Source organism: Hyla sarda, unplaced genomic scaffold (genome assembly GCF_029499605.1).
Source record: "Hyla sarda isolate aHylSar1 unplaced genomic scaffold, aHylSar1.hap1 scaffold_174, whole genome shotgun sequence".
In the NCBI taxonomy this organism is placed as follows: Eukaryota; Metazoa; Chordata; class Amphibia; order Anura; family Hylidae; genus Hyla; species Hyla sarda.
This window is the reverse complement of record NW_026608382.1, coordinates 453,445-466,521: the sequence shown is the minus strand read 5'-3', so window position 1 is coordinate 466,521 and position 13,077 is coordinate 453,445. Positions and strand designations below refer to the sequence as shown.

The 13,077-nt window shown below is 49.3% G+C and overlaps 1 protein-coding gene across 1 annotated transcript; it reads left to right on the top strand.

Annotated features, from left to right (window-relative positions):
• The first annotated feature begins 2,838 nt into the window (after positions 1–2,838).
• On the top strand, positions 2,839–5,733 carry CUNH17orf50 (chromosome unknown C17orf50 homolog). Its single transcript, XM_056552626.1, has 3 exons — positions 2,839–3,349; positions 4,716–4,882; positions 5,085–5,733. Exons 1-3 carry the CDS (start codon positions 3,057–3,059, stop codon positions 5,204–5,206), a joined length of 582 nt encoding a protein of 193 aa, XP_056408601.1. The 5' UTR covers positions 2,839–3,056; the 3' UTR covers positions 5,207–5,733.
• Positions 5,734–13,077: the final 7,344 nt, after the last annotated feature.

The window sequence follows — 13,077 nt, the reverse complement described above, 5'->3', positions numbered from 1 at the left end:
ATTATTTTTTGCTGCATCGGTTAAAAGGGAAATGACTAATTTACGGTCCTATGGGTCTGTCCCCTCCCCCTCTCCTCCAATGGGCATTACCGTCTGGAATGGCGGTGGTTGTTCTCGCCGCCTTTTGTGTAGTGCCAGGAATGAGTTTTGTCGCCCACCGCGAGCCCTTACTCCTTCCTGTGAGAGGTAATAGTGAAATTCTGGTGTCACATGACCTGTCACACTGCGGCCTCGCCGCCAAATTTCTGAGGCCCAGATGACGACATCCAATAAATCGTGTCAATCAGTTTCTGTGTTTGTGTCTCCTTGGGGGCGGGGCCAGTAATGGAGGAAGTCGCTATAGAAACCAGTGTCCAGCTTTATTCAATAGCAGTTCAGCATGGCCGTGATATATCAGCCTCTGACCGTACAGGTTACTACATAAACACCAATCTGGTTGCTATGGAAACGGCACCTAGTGAGAGCCAATCCCCACCCAGAGGGGGCGGCCAAACGTGGCGGTGGTCTGCCTAGAACACAAAAAAGTGAAAATTCAGCCCATAGCAACCAATCACAGCGCAGCTTTTAGCCCATAGCAACAAAACACTCTGCCTTCAGCCCATAGCAACCAATCACAGCGCAGCTTTAATATCTTTGTGAGCTCTGAGAAAATGAAAGTTAGGCTGTGATTGGTTGCTGTGGACTGAATCCTGAGCTGCGATTGGTTATTATGGACTGAATCCTGAGCTGCGATTGGTTATTATGGACTGAATCCTGAGCTGCGATTGGTTGCTATGGGCTGAATCCTGAGCTGCGATTGGTTATTATGGACTGAATCCTGAGCCGTGATTGGTTGCTATGGGTTTAAGCTGAGACACAATTGGTTATTATGGACTGAATCCTGAGCCGCGATTGGTTGCTATGGACTGAATCCTGAGCTGCAATTGGTTGCTATGGACTGAATCCTGAGCCGCGATTGGTTACTATGGACTGAATCCTGAGCCGCGATTGGTTATTATGTACTGAATCCTGAGCCGCAATTGGTTTCTATGGAATGAATCCTGAGCCGCGATTGGCTGCTATGGACTGAATCCTGAGCCGCGATTGGTTGCTATGGGTTTAAGCTGAGACGTGATTGGTTACTATGGACCGAATCCTGAGCCACGATGGGTTGCTATGGACTGAATCCTGAGCCGCGATTGGTTATTATGGACTGAATCCTGAGCTGCGATTGGTTATTATGGACTGAATCCTGAGCCGCGATTGGTTATTATGGACTGAATCCGGAGCTGTGATTGGTTGCTATGGACTGAATCCTGAGCCACAATTGGTTGCTATGGACTGAATCCTGAGCCGCGATTGGTTTCTATGGAATGAATCCTGAGCCGCGATTGGTTGCTATGGACTGAATCCTGAGCCGCGATTGGTTGCTATGGACTGAATCCTGAGCCGCGATTGGCTGCTATGGACTGAATCCTGAGCCGCGATTGGTTGCTATGGGTTTAAGCTGAGACGTGATTGGTTGCTATGGACCGAATCCTGAGCCACGATGGGTTGCTATGGACTGAATCCTGAGCCGTGATTGGTTGCTATGGACTGAATCCTGAGCTGTGATTGGTTGCTATGGACTGAATCCTGAGCCGCGATTGGTTACTATGGACTGAATCCTGAGCTGCGAATGGTTATTATGGACTGAATCCTGAGCTGCGAATGGTTATTATGGACTGAATCCTGAGCCGTGATTGGTTGCTATGGACTGAATCCTGAGCCGTGATTGGTTGCTATGGACTGAATCCTGAGCCGTGATTGGTTGCTATGGGTTTAAGCTAAGCCGCGATTGGTTACTATGGACTGAATCCTGAGCCGCGATTGGTTACTATGGACTGAATCCTGAGCCGCGATTGGTTGCTATGGACTGAATCCTGAGCCACAATTGGTTGCTATGGACTGAATCCTGAGCCGCAATTGGTTTCTATGGAATGAATCCTGAGCCACAATTGGTTGCTATGGACTGAATCCTGAGCCACAATTGGTTGCTATGGACTGAATCCTGAGCCGCAATTGGTTTCTATGGAATGAATCCTGAGCCGCGATTGGCTGCTATGGACTGAATCCTGAGCCGCGATTGGTTGCTATGGGTTTAAGCTGAGACGTGATTGGTTACTATGGACCGAATCCTGAGCCACGATGGGTTGCTATGGACTGAATCCTGAGCCGTTATTGGTTATTATGAACTGAATCCTGAGCCGTTATTGGTTATTATCGACTGAATCCTGAGTCGCGATTGGTTATTATGGACTGAATCCTGAGCCACAATTGGTTGCTATGGACTGAATCCTGAGCCGCGATTGGTTTCTATGGAATGAATCCTGAGCCGCGATTGGTTGCTATGGAATGAATCCTGAGCCGCGATTGGTTGCTATGGGTTTAAGCTGAGACGTGATTGGTTACTATGGACTGAATTCTGAGCTGCGATTGGTTATTATGGACTGAATCCTGAGCCGTGATTGGTTGCTATGGACTGAATCCTGAGCCGTGATTGGTTGCTCTGCTGTATATTGCCCTCGCTGTAAGGTCCATATGTCAAGATGTCATACTAACCCCCCTCAACAAGCCCTGCCCCCTACATTACCAAAATGTCCATAAATTATTGCCAGCCCTGTGAGGGGGGCGCCATTCATCCTTTTCACCATTCGCTGGATATTGTGATATAGTTTAGCATATAAATATGATGGCTGTTTCCATAGCAACCAATCAGATTCTTAAGTTTCATTTTGCTGCTGCGGCCTGAAATCTGATTGGTCGCTACATTCAATTCTTCCATCTTTATTTAAAGACACTAGTACAGACAAGCGGGGCAACTATCCCCAGCAATCAGATTGCTGCTTTCAGACGGACAGGGCGGGGCTTTTCTAATAACCAATCAGGTTAAGTCCTGATATGGAAATAAAGCTGCGTCCTGATTGGTTGCTTAGCTCTTGGTGACAGTTGCTAAGGGACAGGTGCCTCAGCTGTTGCTAGGACGACATCTTGATCTCAGGCAGCCATTTTATCTTCCATCTTTGTGGACAACTGCCATGTCCTGTGTCCGGCCCCCAGAAATGAGCCGACTGGAGGAGGTGGAGAGCGATGAGGAGGGCCCGGGCCCCGGGGATGTCCTCTCCTGTGGAGGTTGCTTGTGGTCATGCTTTACCCCGAAGGAGACGCCCCCAGCGGAGAGTGTCACCACCCTGGAGGAGCAGACAGTAGCCGGGTCCCCATCTGACCATAGTGAAGCCGCAGGGCCCGGGCTGGAGCGGAGGCCTTCTTTACTGGAGGGTCTGGTGGGGGTCATCAGGGCCTCTCTGAGCTGGACTACGAGCCTACGGAGGTGGGCATTGTGTCCATGTCATGTGAGCAGAGGTCAGGTCTGGGGTAGCCATAGCAACACTGACAGGAGGCCCCGCAGGCCCGGAAACCTGTATGGAATCTGACACAGTGATACATTGTGACAAACACCCAGCTGTATGAGCAGGAATAAGGCAACAATCCTTAGCTCTTACCTACACTAATACATTGTAACTGATCCTCAGCTGTTTGAGCAAGGCTGAAGGCCACACTGACACACTGTAACAGACCCTCAGCTGGGTGAGCAGCACATTAGAATGAGGTGTGAACAGAGTTGTAGCCTGTTCATACAGCTGAGGGTTTGTCACAGTGCATCAGCATAGGTGTGAGGTACACGCTATAATGAGGTGTGAACAGAGCCCTATTACTGCTTACAGCGCTGAGGGTTTGTTACAATGTAACAGAGTAGGTAAGACCGAGTCTACACTGATACATTGAAACTAACCATCAGCTGTATGAGCACAATTAAAGGGGTTGTCCCATGAATCAAAGGGCTCCAAAAACTACGTTCACCAATGGGCTTTAATGTAACACTTAACTTAAAGGTGTATTCAAGAGGGAAAGCAATTCACTACTCAGTGCTCCCTGCTGCCACCTCTGTCCACATCAGGAACTGTCCACAATGGGGGCAAAGCTCTGGTGCCGTACATGTGGGTAATGCCACATGATGCCCATTAATTCTTGTCTTTCCATGATGGGGTGCAGGGAGGGCGGAGTACAGGGGGTGCAGGGAGAGCGGAGTACAGGGGGTGCAGGGAGGGCGGAGTACAGGGGGTGCGGGGTGCAGGGAGGGCGGAGTACAGGGGGTGCGGGGTGCAGGGAGGGCGGAGTACATTGGGTGCGGGGTGCAGGGAGGGCGGAGTACAGGGGGTGCGGGGTGCAGGGAGGGCGGAGTACAGGGGCTGCGGGGTGAAGGGAGAGCGGAGTACAGGGGGTGCAGGGTGCAGGGAGGGCGGAGTACAGGAGCGTGGAGTACAGGGGGTGGAGGGCAGAGTGCAGGGAGGGCGGAGTGCAGGGAGGGCAAAGTACAGGGGGCGGAGTGCAGGGAGGGCAAAGTACAGGGGGCGGAGTGCAGGGAGGGCGGAGTGAAGGGAGGGCGGAGTACAGGGGGCGGAGTGCAGGGAGGGCGGAGTACAGGGGGTGGAGTGCAGTGAAGGCGGAGTACAGGGGGCGGAGTGCAGTGAAGAGGGGGGGGGGAGTATAGGAGGGCAGAGTGCAGGGGGCGGAGTGCAGTGAAGAGGGAGGGCGGAGTACAGGAGGGCAGAGTGCAGGGAGGGCGGAGAAAAGGGGGCGGAGGGCAGAGTTCTCGTGTTTTCAGTGTTGCCCATAATCCTTCATTTTATTGTCAGGAAACCTCAAGTTGAAGGCAGGAGACTGATTTGCTGCCTGTTGGAGCCAATGACTGTGCCCGAGCCGTGCCCTGTGTGCCCGATCCTGTTGTGCCCGGCCTGTGACACCCTGCACTGCCACCCCAACTACATCTACCACTGCCTGCTGGAGCATCCCAGCCCCCCGGGTACGTGTGAGACTAGGAGCGGGGCCCCACAACACCACAGACGACCTTTGTTGGTTGATAACGGAGCAATAGATGGCATTCACCTGTCCTGCAGTCGCCCCCTGATCAGCAGTAGTTTGTGCTCCGAAGCTGCTGTTGGGGGGGGGGGGGGGGTGGATACTGTGCGGATCTCGTTACAACGTATTCTCTGCTTTCTCCGTAGGTCCAGACGCCCTGCGCCCGGTGTCACCCTTCACCCTCAGTGACCTCAGTCTTCATGAACCCAACCTGCTTGTTCCTGGATCCTCCCTGACCTCTGACCCCGGCAGAGCAATGAACCCATAGTGTGGGCTCCAGTCTCCTTCAGACGTATGTGATCCAAATAAAAGAGTTCACACACAATGGTGCAACAAACATGGGGGTTACGACCGCACAAGAGGCTTAACAGTTACCTTTACACGACAAATGACATCACTTTTCCACATACACACCTTCCTTTTTGATGGAAGTCACATGACACACTAAGAAAAAACAATTACCAATGGAGAAACTTTTTAAACGCCCCTCCTAGTTACTTCCTCCCTTACTTTTCTGGCCAATCACATAACATCCTCCTCTTTGCTATGAGAGTACACCAATCAGGCTGGACTGTGCAGTACACAACTACAGATGATGTGGAGGGGGAAGAGGTACTGTGTGAGCAAAAATTATAGAGACAGCAAGGAAAGGGTTACACTTCGCACTGAGCTGGCGGCACTGTGTTGGGGGAGGATTCACCTGATTATTCATCCTGATTATTTACTGACGCGCTGAGCAGAAAGGAAATAAATGAGCAGCAGCACAGCAAGGAAGCTTCCCGCAGTCTCTCTCTCTCCTGCACACAGCACATGCTAAGCCCCGCCCCCACTTCCTGTGTTCTGTCCTGATCTATCTGTTACTAGAAACAGAATTCCCCTAACAACAGGCAGTGGATGGAAGATTACTAGGAACGTAGACACCTAAAGGCTTAGACTGTACAGCTGCTTTTCTGGGAATATCACATGAAGGGCCCATATAACAGTATTTATCCCTTCAGTTCAGTTTCAGGACCCCGTTGTCCTCACAGGGGCCCCTTTTGAGCTGTGTTACTCCTTCCAGGTCCTGACCCCAGATGTAGTTCTCTTCTGTAGTTCCCAGATGTAAAACTCTCTAAGTTTTCTCTTATCACTGGGATCACTAAGTCCCGCCTTCAAATCTCATCCCAAAAAAGCTGGGTGATAGTTGGTCGAGCCTGGAGATTACTATGGATTTCCCCATCTACCTGGTGCAGATGGCAGTTCCGGCTACCTAAGGGCAGTACTCGCTTTGGCAAATTTGTTATAGAGTCACTTGTGTCAGGGTGGTCTGGGGGTCTAGCTAACCTGATGGGTCGACCCATGCAACTTTTGTAACGGGGGGGGGGGGGTGTCTAGCACAGTATAGACAGTCCTTACAGATTAAGGTGCAGGTGGGTGCCCCTCCTCTGGGGAGGCCTACACAGGTTGTCTTACTGTGAAGGCAAAACACACCTTTTTGTGGCACAATACCATGTGCACAGCGCGTATGCTGAAGAAACTTTTCTTGATACGTTCAGCCACTGTAACATTGGGTGGAAGGGTCCTTGCTCAGCTGGTTCTCTCTTCTGGCAGTAGATTCTCATTATTGAGGCAGAAGATAGGACGCTTCAAGAACTTTTACTTTTTTTGGGGGGTGAAATCCTTCAAAACTCTGCACAGAGCTGTGACCTCACGTGACCCAGACCAGTCACAAGTTAGAAGATTCTAGCAACTCGGATGGTTTTTGGTTGTTTGATGCAGACGAGTCATTTATGGGTCACTGACTAGACCTGAACCTTAGTGACTAGTCCTAGGAGGGACACTCTGACTAGGTGCGTACACTTCTCTGTACACAGAGCTAGGAGAATCAATTCACAGGGGGGGGGGGGGGGGGTACACAATTTAAAAATTAACTTTTAATCAGACGCTTAAGGGGGTACTCCGGCCCATAATATGTCTGCCCCTGCCCCTGGGGACCCCCGCAATCTTGCATTCGGCACCAGCTCACAAACTGCCAGGTGCCGAACACGGGGCCGGGGGAATCGTGACGTCACAACTCCTCCCCCGTGTGACGTCACCTCCTGCCCCCGCTATGCAAGTCTATGGGAGGGGGCGTCACGCCCCCTCCCATAGACTTGCATAGCGGGGGCAGGAGGTGACTTCACGAGGGGGCGGAGTCGCGGTCGGCATCCAGCAGCTTATGAGCTGGCAGCGCGGCGTGCAGCTCAAAGAGGTGGGTGCCAAATGCAAGAATGTGGGGGTCTCCAGCGGCAGGACCCTCGCGGTCAGACATCTTATCCCCTATCCTTTGGTTAAGATGTCTTAGGGCCAGAGTACCCCTTTAAATTCTGAAAATCCCCACAACAAGCAACACAGTCACGAGACCACCAGAGGGCGTAGGGCCGGGTCTATGTTATACCCTATTACATGCTAGACTGCGGCAGATGTAGGCAACCAAAGTCTAGAGACTGGGAGGAAGATGTAATACTGTTCATGGAGTAGTCCTAGAAATCCCTGCCGGGGAGGTGTAGTGACGTCTACCCCTACTCCCACAGGGACCGTCGGGGGCACTTGCCCTTAGAAGGGCGACCCCTGCCCCGATCTATCCCTTTGACTTCACCCTAGAAGTCCCTGGTACTCATAGATCACAACTTTGACTTGATGAACCCGACGCGTTTCTACCACATCGGTAGATTCCTCAGGGGTAAACCAGGGAAAAAAATATAAAAAAAACATTAACAATGTCAGAAATGCAAGTAATCAACAAAAAACACTGTGGTTAAAGGCAAAGAGTAGACCGTGCAAACAATGTAAATAATGCACAAGAGGTAAAGCACACACAGTGTACCAACTGATTAGGGGTAAAAACACTGAGCAAAACAACAAGACAAGCGCATAGCTAGATAATATGATGTCCGCTGCCCTAATAGGGTTACTCACTGTTTACCGGAGCCGCAGGGGCGTCATCCCACAACGCGCTCCCACACATGTGCGCACTACTCTAGAGCCATGTGACTCCACTACACATGGAATCTGCTGATAGCTCCTCTAGGGTGGAGCTAAGGGGCCTGGGGGCAGGGCGGGTCACATGTGCTGCCTGCTGGGGGTCCTGGATCTACAGATCCTAAACCAAAACGTCGGATCTGATAAGGTGTCAGTCAGGGGGACAGATCACTATAGGACGGGGAATCCAATCACTAGAAAATATAAGGTGATACATAAAATCTGCAGCATGAAGAGCGACGGGACAGAGGAGGAGGAGAGAAAAGGCAGAGAGACTGCAGAGAGAAAAGAGAGACTGCAGAGAGAAACAGGAAAGAGAGAGACTGCAGAGAGAAACAGGAAAGAGACTGCAGAGAGGAAAGAGAGACTGCAGAGAGAAAAGAGAGACTGCAGAGAGAAACAGGAAAGAGAGAGACTGCAGAGAGGAAAGAGAGACTGCAGAGAGAAAAGAGAGACTGCAAAGAGAAACAAGAAAGAGAGAGACTGCAGAGAGAAACAGGAAAGAGAGAGACTGCAGAGAGAAACAGGAAAGAGAGAGACTGCAGAGAGAAACAGGAAAGAGAGACTGCAGAGAGGAAAGAGAGACTGCAGAGAGAAAAGAGAGACTGCAGAGAGAAACAGGAAAGAGAGAGACTGCAGAGAGGAAAGAGAGACTGCAGTGAGAAACAGGAAAGAGAGACTGCAGAGAGAAACAGGAAAGAGAGAGACTGCAGAGAGAAACAGGAAAGAGAGAGACTGCAGAGAGAAAAGAGAGACTGCAGAGAGAAACAGGAAAGAGAGAGACTGCAGAGAGAAAAGAGAGACTGCAGAGAGAAACAAGAAAGAGAGACGGCAGAGAGAAACAGGAAAGAGAGAGACTGCAGAGCGAAACAGGAAAGAGAGAGACTGCAGAGAGAAACAGAAAAGAGACTGCAGAGCGAAACAGGAAAGAGAGACTGCAGAGCGAAACAGGAAAGAGACTGCAGAGAGAAAAGAGAGACTGCAGAGAGAAACAAGAAAGAGAGAGACTGCAGAGAGAAAAGAGAGACTGCAGAGAGAAACAGGAAAGAGAGAGACTGCAGAGAGAAAAGAGAGACTGCAGAGAGAAACAGGAAAGAGAGAGACTGCAGAGAGAAACAGGAAAGAGAGAGACTACAGAGAGAAAAGAGAGACTGCAGAGAGAAACAAGAAAGAGAGAGAAACAGGAAAGAGAGACTGCAGAGAGAAAAAGGAAAGAGAGAGACTGCAGAGAGAAACAAGAAAGAGAGAGAAACAGGAAAGAGAGACTGCAGAGAGAAAAAGGAAAGAGAGAGACTGCAGAGAGAAAGGAGAGACTGCAGAGAGAAAAGAGAGACTGCAGAGAGAAACAGGAAAGAGAGAGACTGCAGAGAGAAAAGAGAGACTGCAGAGAGAAAAGAGAGACTGCAGAGAGAAACAGGAAAGAGAGAGACTGCAGAGAGAAACAAGAAAGAGAGAGACTGCAGAGAGAAACAGGAAAGAGAGAGACTGCAGAGAGAAACAGGAAAGAGACTGCAGAGAGGAAAGAGAGACTGCAGAGAGAAAAGAGAGACTGCAGAGAGAAACAGGAAAGAGAGAGACTGCAGAGAGGAAAGAGAGACTGCAGAGAGAAAAGAGAGACTGCAAAGAGAAACAAGAAAGAGAGAGACTGCAGAGAGAAACAGGAAAGAGAGAGACTGCAGAGAGAAACAGGAAAGAGAGAGACTGCAGAGAGAAACAGGAAAGAGAGACTGCAGAGAGGAAAGAGAGACTGCAGAGAGAAAAGAGAGACTGCAGAGAGAAACAGGAAAGAGAGAGACTGCAGAGAGGAAAGAGACTGCAGTGAGAAACAGGAAAGAGAGACTGCAGAGAGAAACAGGAAAGAGAGAGACTGCAGAGAGAAACAGGAAAGAGAGAGACTGCAGAGAGAAAAGAGAGACTGCAGAGAGAAACAGGAAAGAGAGAGACTGCAGAGAGAAAAGAGAGACTGCAGAGAGAAACAAGAAAGAGAGACGGCAGAGAGAAACAGGAAAGAGAGAGACTGCAGAGCGAAACAGGAAAGAGAGAGACTGCAGAGAGAAACAGAAAAGAGACTGCAGAGCGAAACAGGAAAGAGAGACTGCAGAGCGAAACAGGAAAGAGACTGCAGAGAGAAAAGAGAGACTGCAGAGAGAAACAAGAAAGAGAGAGACTGCAGAGAGAAAAGAGAGACTGCAGAGAGAAACAGGAAAGAGAGAGACTGCAGAGAGAAAAGAGAGACTGCAGAGAGAAACAGGAAAGAGAGAGACTGCAGAGAGAAACAGGAAAGAGAGAGACTACAGAGAGAAAAGAGAGACTGCAGAGAGAAACAAGAAAGAGAGAGAAACAGGAAAGAGAGACTGCAGAGAGAAAAAGGAAAGAGAGAGACTGCAGAGAGAAACAAGAAAGAGAGAGAAACAGGAAAGAGAGACTGCAGAGAGAAAAAGGAAAGAGAGAGACTGCAGAGAGAAAGGAGAGACTGCAGAGAGAAAAGAGAGACTGCAGAGAGAAACAGGAAAGAGAGAGACTGCAGAGAGAAAAGAGAGACTGCAGAGAGAAAAGAGAGACTGCAGAGAGAAACAGGAAAGAGAGAGACTGCAGAGAGAAACAGGAAAGAGAGAGAGACTGCAGAGAGAAAAGAGAGACTGCAGAGAGAAAAGAGAGACTGCAGAGAGAAACAGGAAAGAGAGACTGCAGAGCGAAACAGGAAAGAGAGACACTGCAGAGCGAAACAGGAAAGAGAGAGACTGCAGAGCGAAACAGGAAAGAGAGACTGCAGAGCGAAACAGGAAAGAGAGAGACTGCAGAGCGAAACAGGAAAGAGAGACTGCAGAGCGAAACAGGAAAGAGAGAGACTGCAGAGAGAAAAGAGATTGCAGAGAAAAACAGGAAAGAGAGACTGCAGAGCGAAACAGGAAAGAGACTGCAGAGCGAAACAGGAAAGAGAGACACTGCAGAGAGAAACAGGAAAGAGAGACACTGCAGAGCGAAACAGGAAAGAGAGAGACTGCAGAGCGAAACAGGAAAGAGAGACTGCAGAGCGAAACAGGAAAGAGAGAGACTGCAGAGAGAAAAGAGAGACTGCAGAGAGAAACAGGAAAGAGAGAGACCGCAGAGAGAAACAGGAAAGAGAGAGACTACAGAGAGAAAAGAGAGACTGCAGAGAGAAACAAGAAAGAGAGAGAAACAGGAAAGAGAGACTGCAGAGAGAAAAAGGAAAGAGAGAGACTGCAGAGAGAAAAGAGATTGCAGAGAGAAACAGGAAAGAGAGAGACTGCAGAGAGAAAGGAGAGACTGCAGAGAGAAAAGAGAGACTGCAGAGAGAAACAGGAAAGAGAGAGACTGCAGAGAGAAAAGAGAGACTGCAGAGAGAAAAGAGAGACTGCAGAGAGAAACAGGAAAGAGACTGCAGAGCGAAACAGGAAAGAGAGAGACTGCAGAGAGAAAAGAGAGACTGCAGAGAGAAACAGGAAAGAGAGAGACTGCAGAGAGAAACAGGAAAGAGAGAGACTACAGAGAGAAAAGAGAGACTGCAGAGAGAAACAAGAAAGAGAGAAACAGGAAAGAGAGACTGCAGAGAGAAAAAGGAAATAGAGAGACTGCAGAGAGAAAAGAGATTGCAGAGAGAAACAGGAAAGAGAGAGACTGCAGAGAGAAAGGAGAGACTGCAGAGAGAAAAGAGAGACTGCAGAGAGAAACAGGAAAGAGAGAGACTGCAGAGAGAAACAGGAAAGAGAGAGACTACAGAGAGAAAAGAGAGACTGCAGAGAGAAACAAGAAAGAGAGAAACAGGAAAGAGAGACTGCAGAGAGAAAAAGGAAATAGAGAGACTGCAGAGAGAAAAGAGATTGCAGAGAGAAACAGGAAAGAGAGAGACTGCAGAGAGAAAGGAGAGACTGCAGAGAGAAAAGAGAGACTGCAGAGAGAAACAGGAAAGAGAGAGACTGCAGAGAGAAAAGAGAGACTGCAGAGAGAAAAGAGAGACTGCAGAGAGAATAGAGAGACTGCAGAGAGAAACAGGAAAGAGAGAGAGACTGCAGAGAGAAAAGAGAGACTGCAGAGAGAAAAGAGAGACTGCAGAAACAGGAAAGAGAGAGACTGCAGAGAGAAAAGAGATTGCAGAGAGAAACAGGAAAGAGAGAGACTGCAGAGAGAAACAGGAAAGAGAGACTGCAGAGCGAAACAGGAAAGAGACTGCAGAGCGAAACAGGAAAGAGAGACTGCAGAGAGAAAAGAGAGACTGCAGAGAGAAACAAGAAAGAGAGAAACAGGAAAGAGAGACTGCAGAGAGAAAAAGGAAATAGAGAGACTGCAGAGAGAAAAGAGATTGCAGAGAGAAACAGGAAAGAGAGAGACTGCAGAGAGAAAGGAGAGACTGCAGAGAGAAAAGAGAGACTGCAGAGAGAAACAGGAAAGAGAGAGACTGCAGAGAGAAAAGAGAGACTGCAGAGAGAAAAGAGAGACTGCAGAGAGAATAGAGAGACTGCAGAGAGAAACAGGAAAGAGAGAGAGACTGCAGAGAGAAAAGAGAGACTGCAGAGAGAAAAGAGAGACTGCAGAAACAGGAAAGAGAGAGACTGCAGAGAGAAAAGAGATTGCAGAGAGAAACAGGAAAGAGAGAGACTGCAGAGAGAAACAGGAAAGAGAGACTGCAGAGCGAAACAGGAAAGAGACTGCAGAGAGAAACAGGAAAGAGAGACTGCAGAGCGAAACAGGAAAGAGACTGCAGAGCGAAACAGGAAAGAGAGACACTGCAGAGCGAAACAGGAAAGAGAAAGACTGCAGAGAGAAACAGGAAAGAGAGACTGCAGAGCGAAACAGGAAAGAGAGACTGCAGAGCGAAACAGGAATGAGACACTGCAGAAAGAAACAGGAAAGAGAGAGAGACTGCAGAGAGAAACAGGAAAGAGACTGCAGAGCGAAACAGGAAAGAGAGAGACTGCAGAGAGAAACAGGAAATAGACTGCAGAGCGAAACAGGAAAGAGAGACTGCAGAGCGAAACAGGAAAGAGAGAGACTGCAGAGCGAAACAGGAAAGAGACTGCAGAGCGAAACAGGAAAGAGAGAGACTGCAGAGCGAAACAGGAAAGAGAGAGACTGCAGAGAGAAACAGGAAAGAGAGACTGCAGAGCAAAAGAGAAAAGA

Bases quoted from the DNA above. Each gene is read 5' to 3' on its own strand.
- CUNH17orf50 (XM_056552626.1), top strand. From the start codon at position 3,057: ATGTCCTGTGTCCGGCCCCCAGAAATGAGCCGACTGGAGGAGGTGGAG. The intron at 3,350-4,715 runs GTGGGCATTGTG...TTTTATTGTCAG, and splicing joins TGGACTACGAGCCTACGGAG to GAAACCTCAAGTTGAAGGCA. The intron at 4,883-5,084 runs GTACGTGTGAGA...CTTTCTCCGTAG, and splicing joins GGAGCATCCCAGCCCCCCGG to GTCCAGACGCCCTGCGCCCG.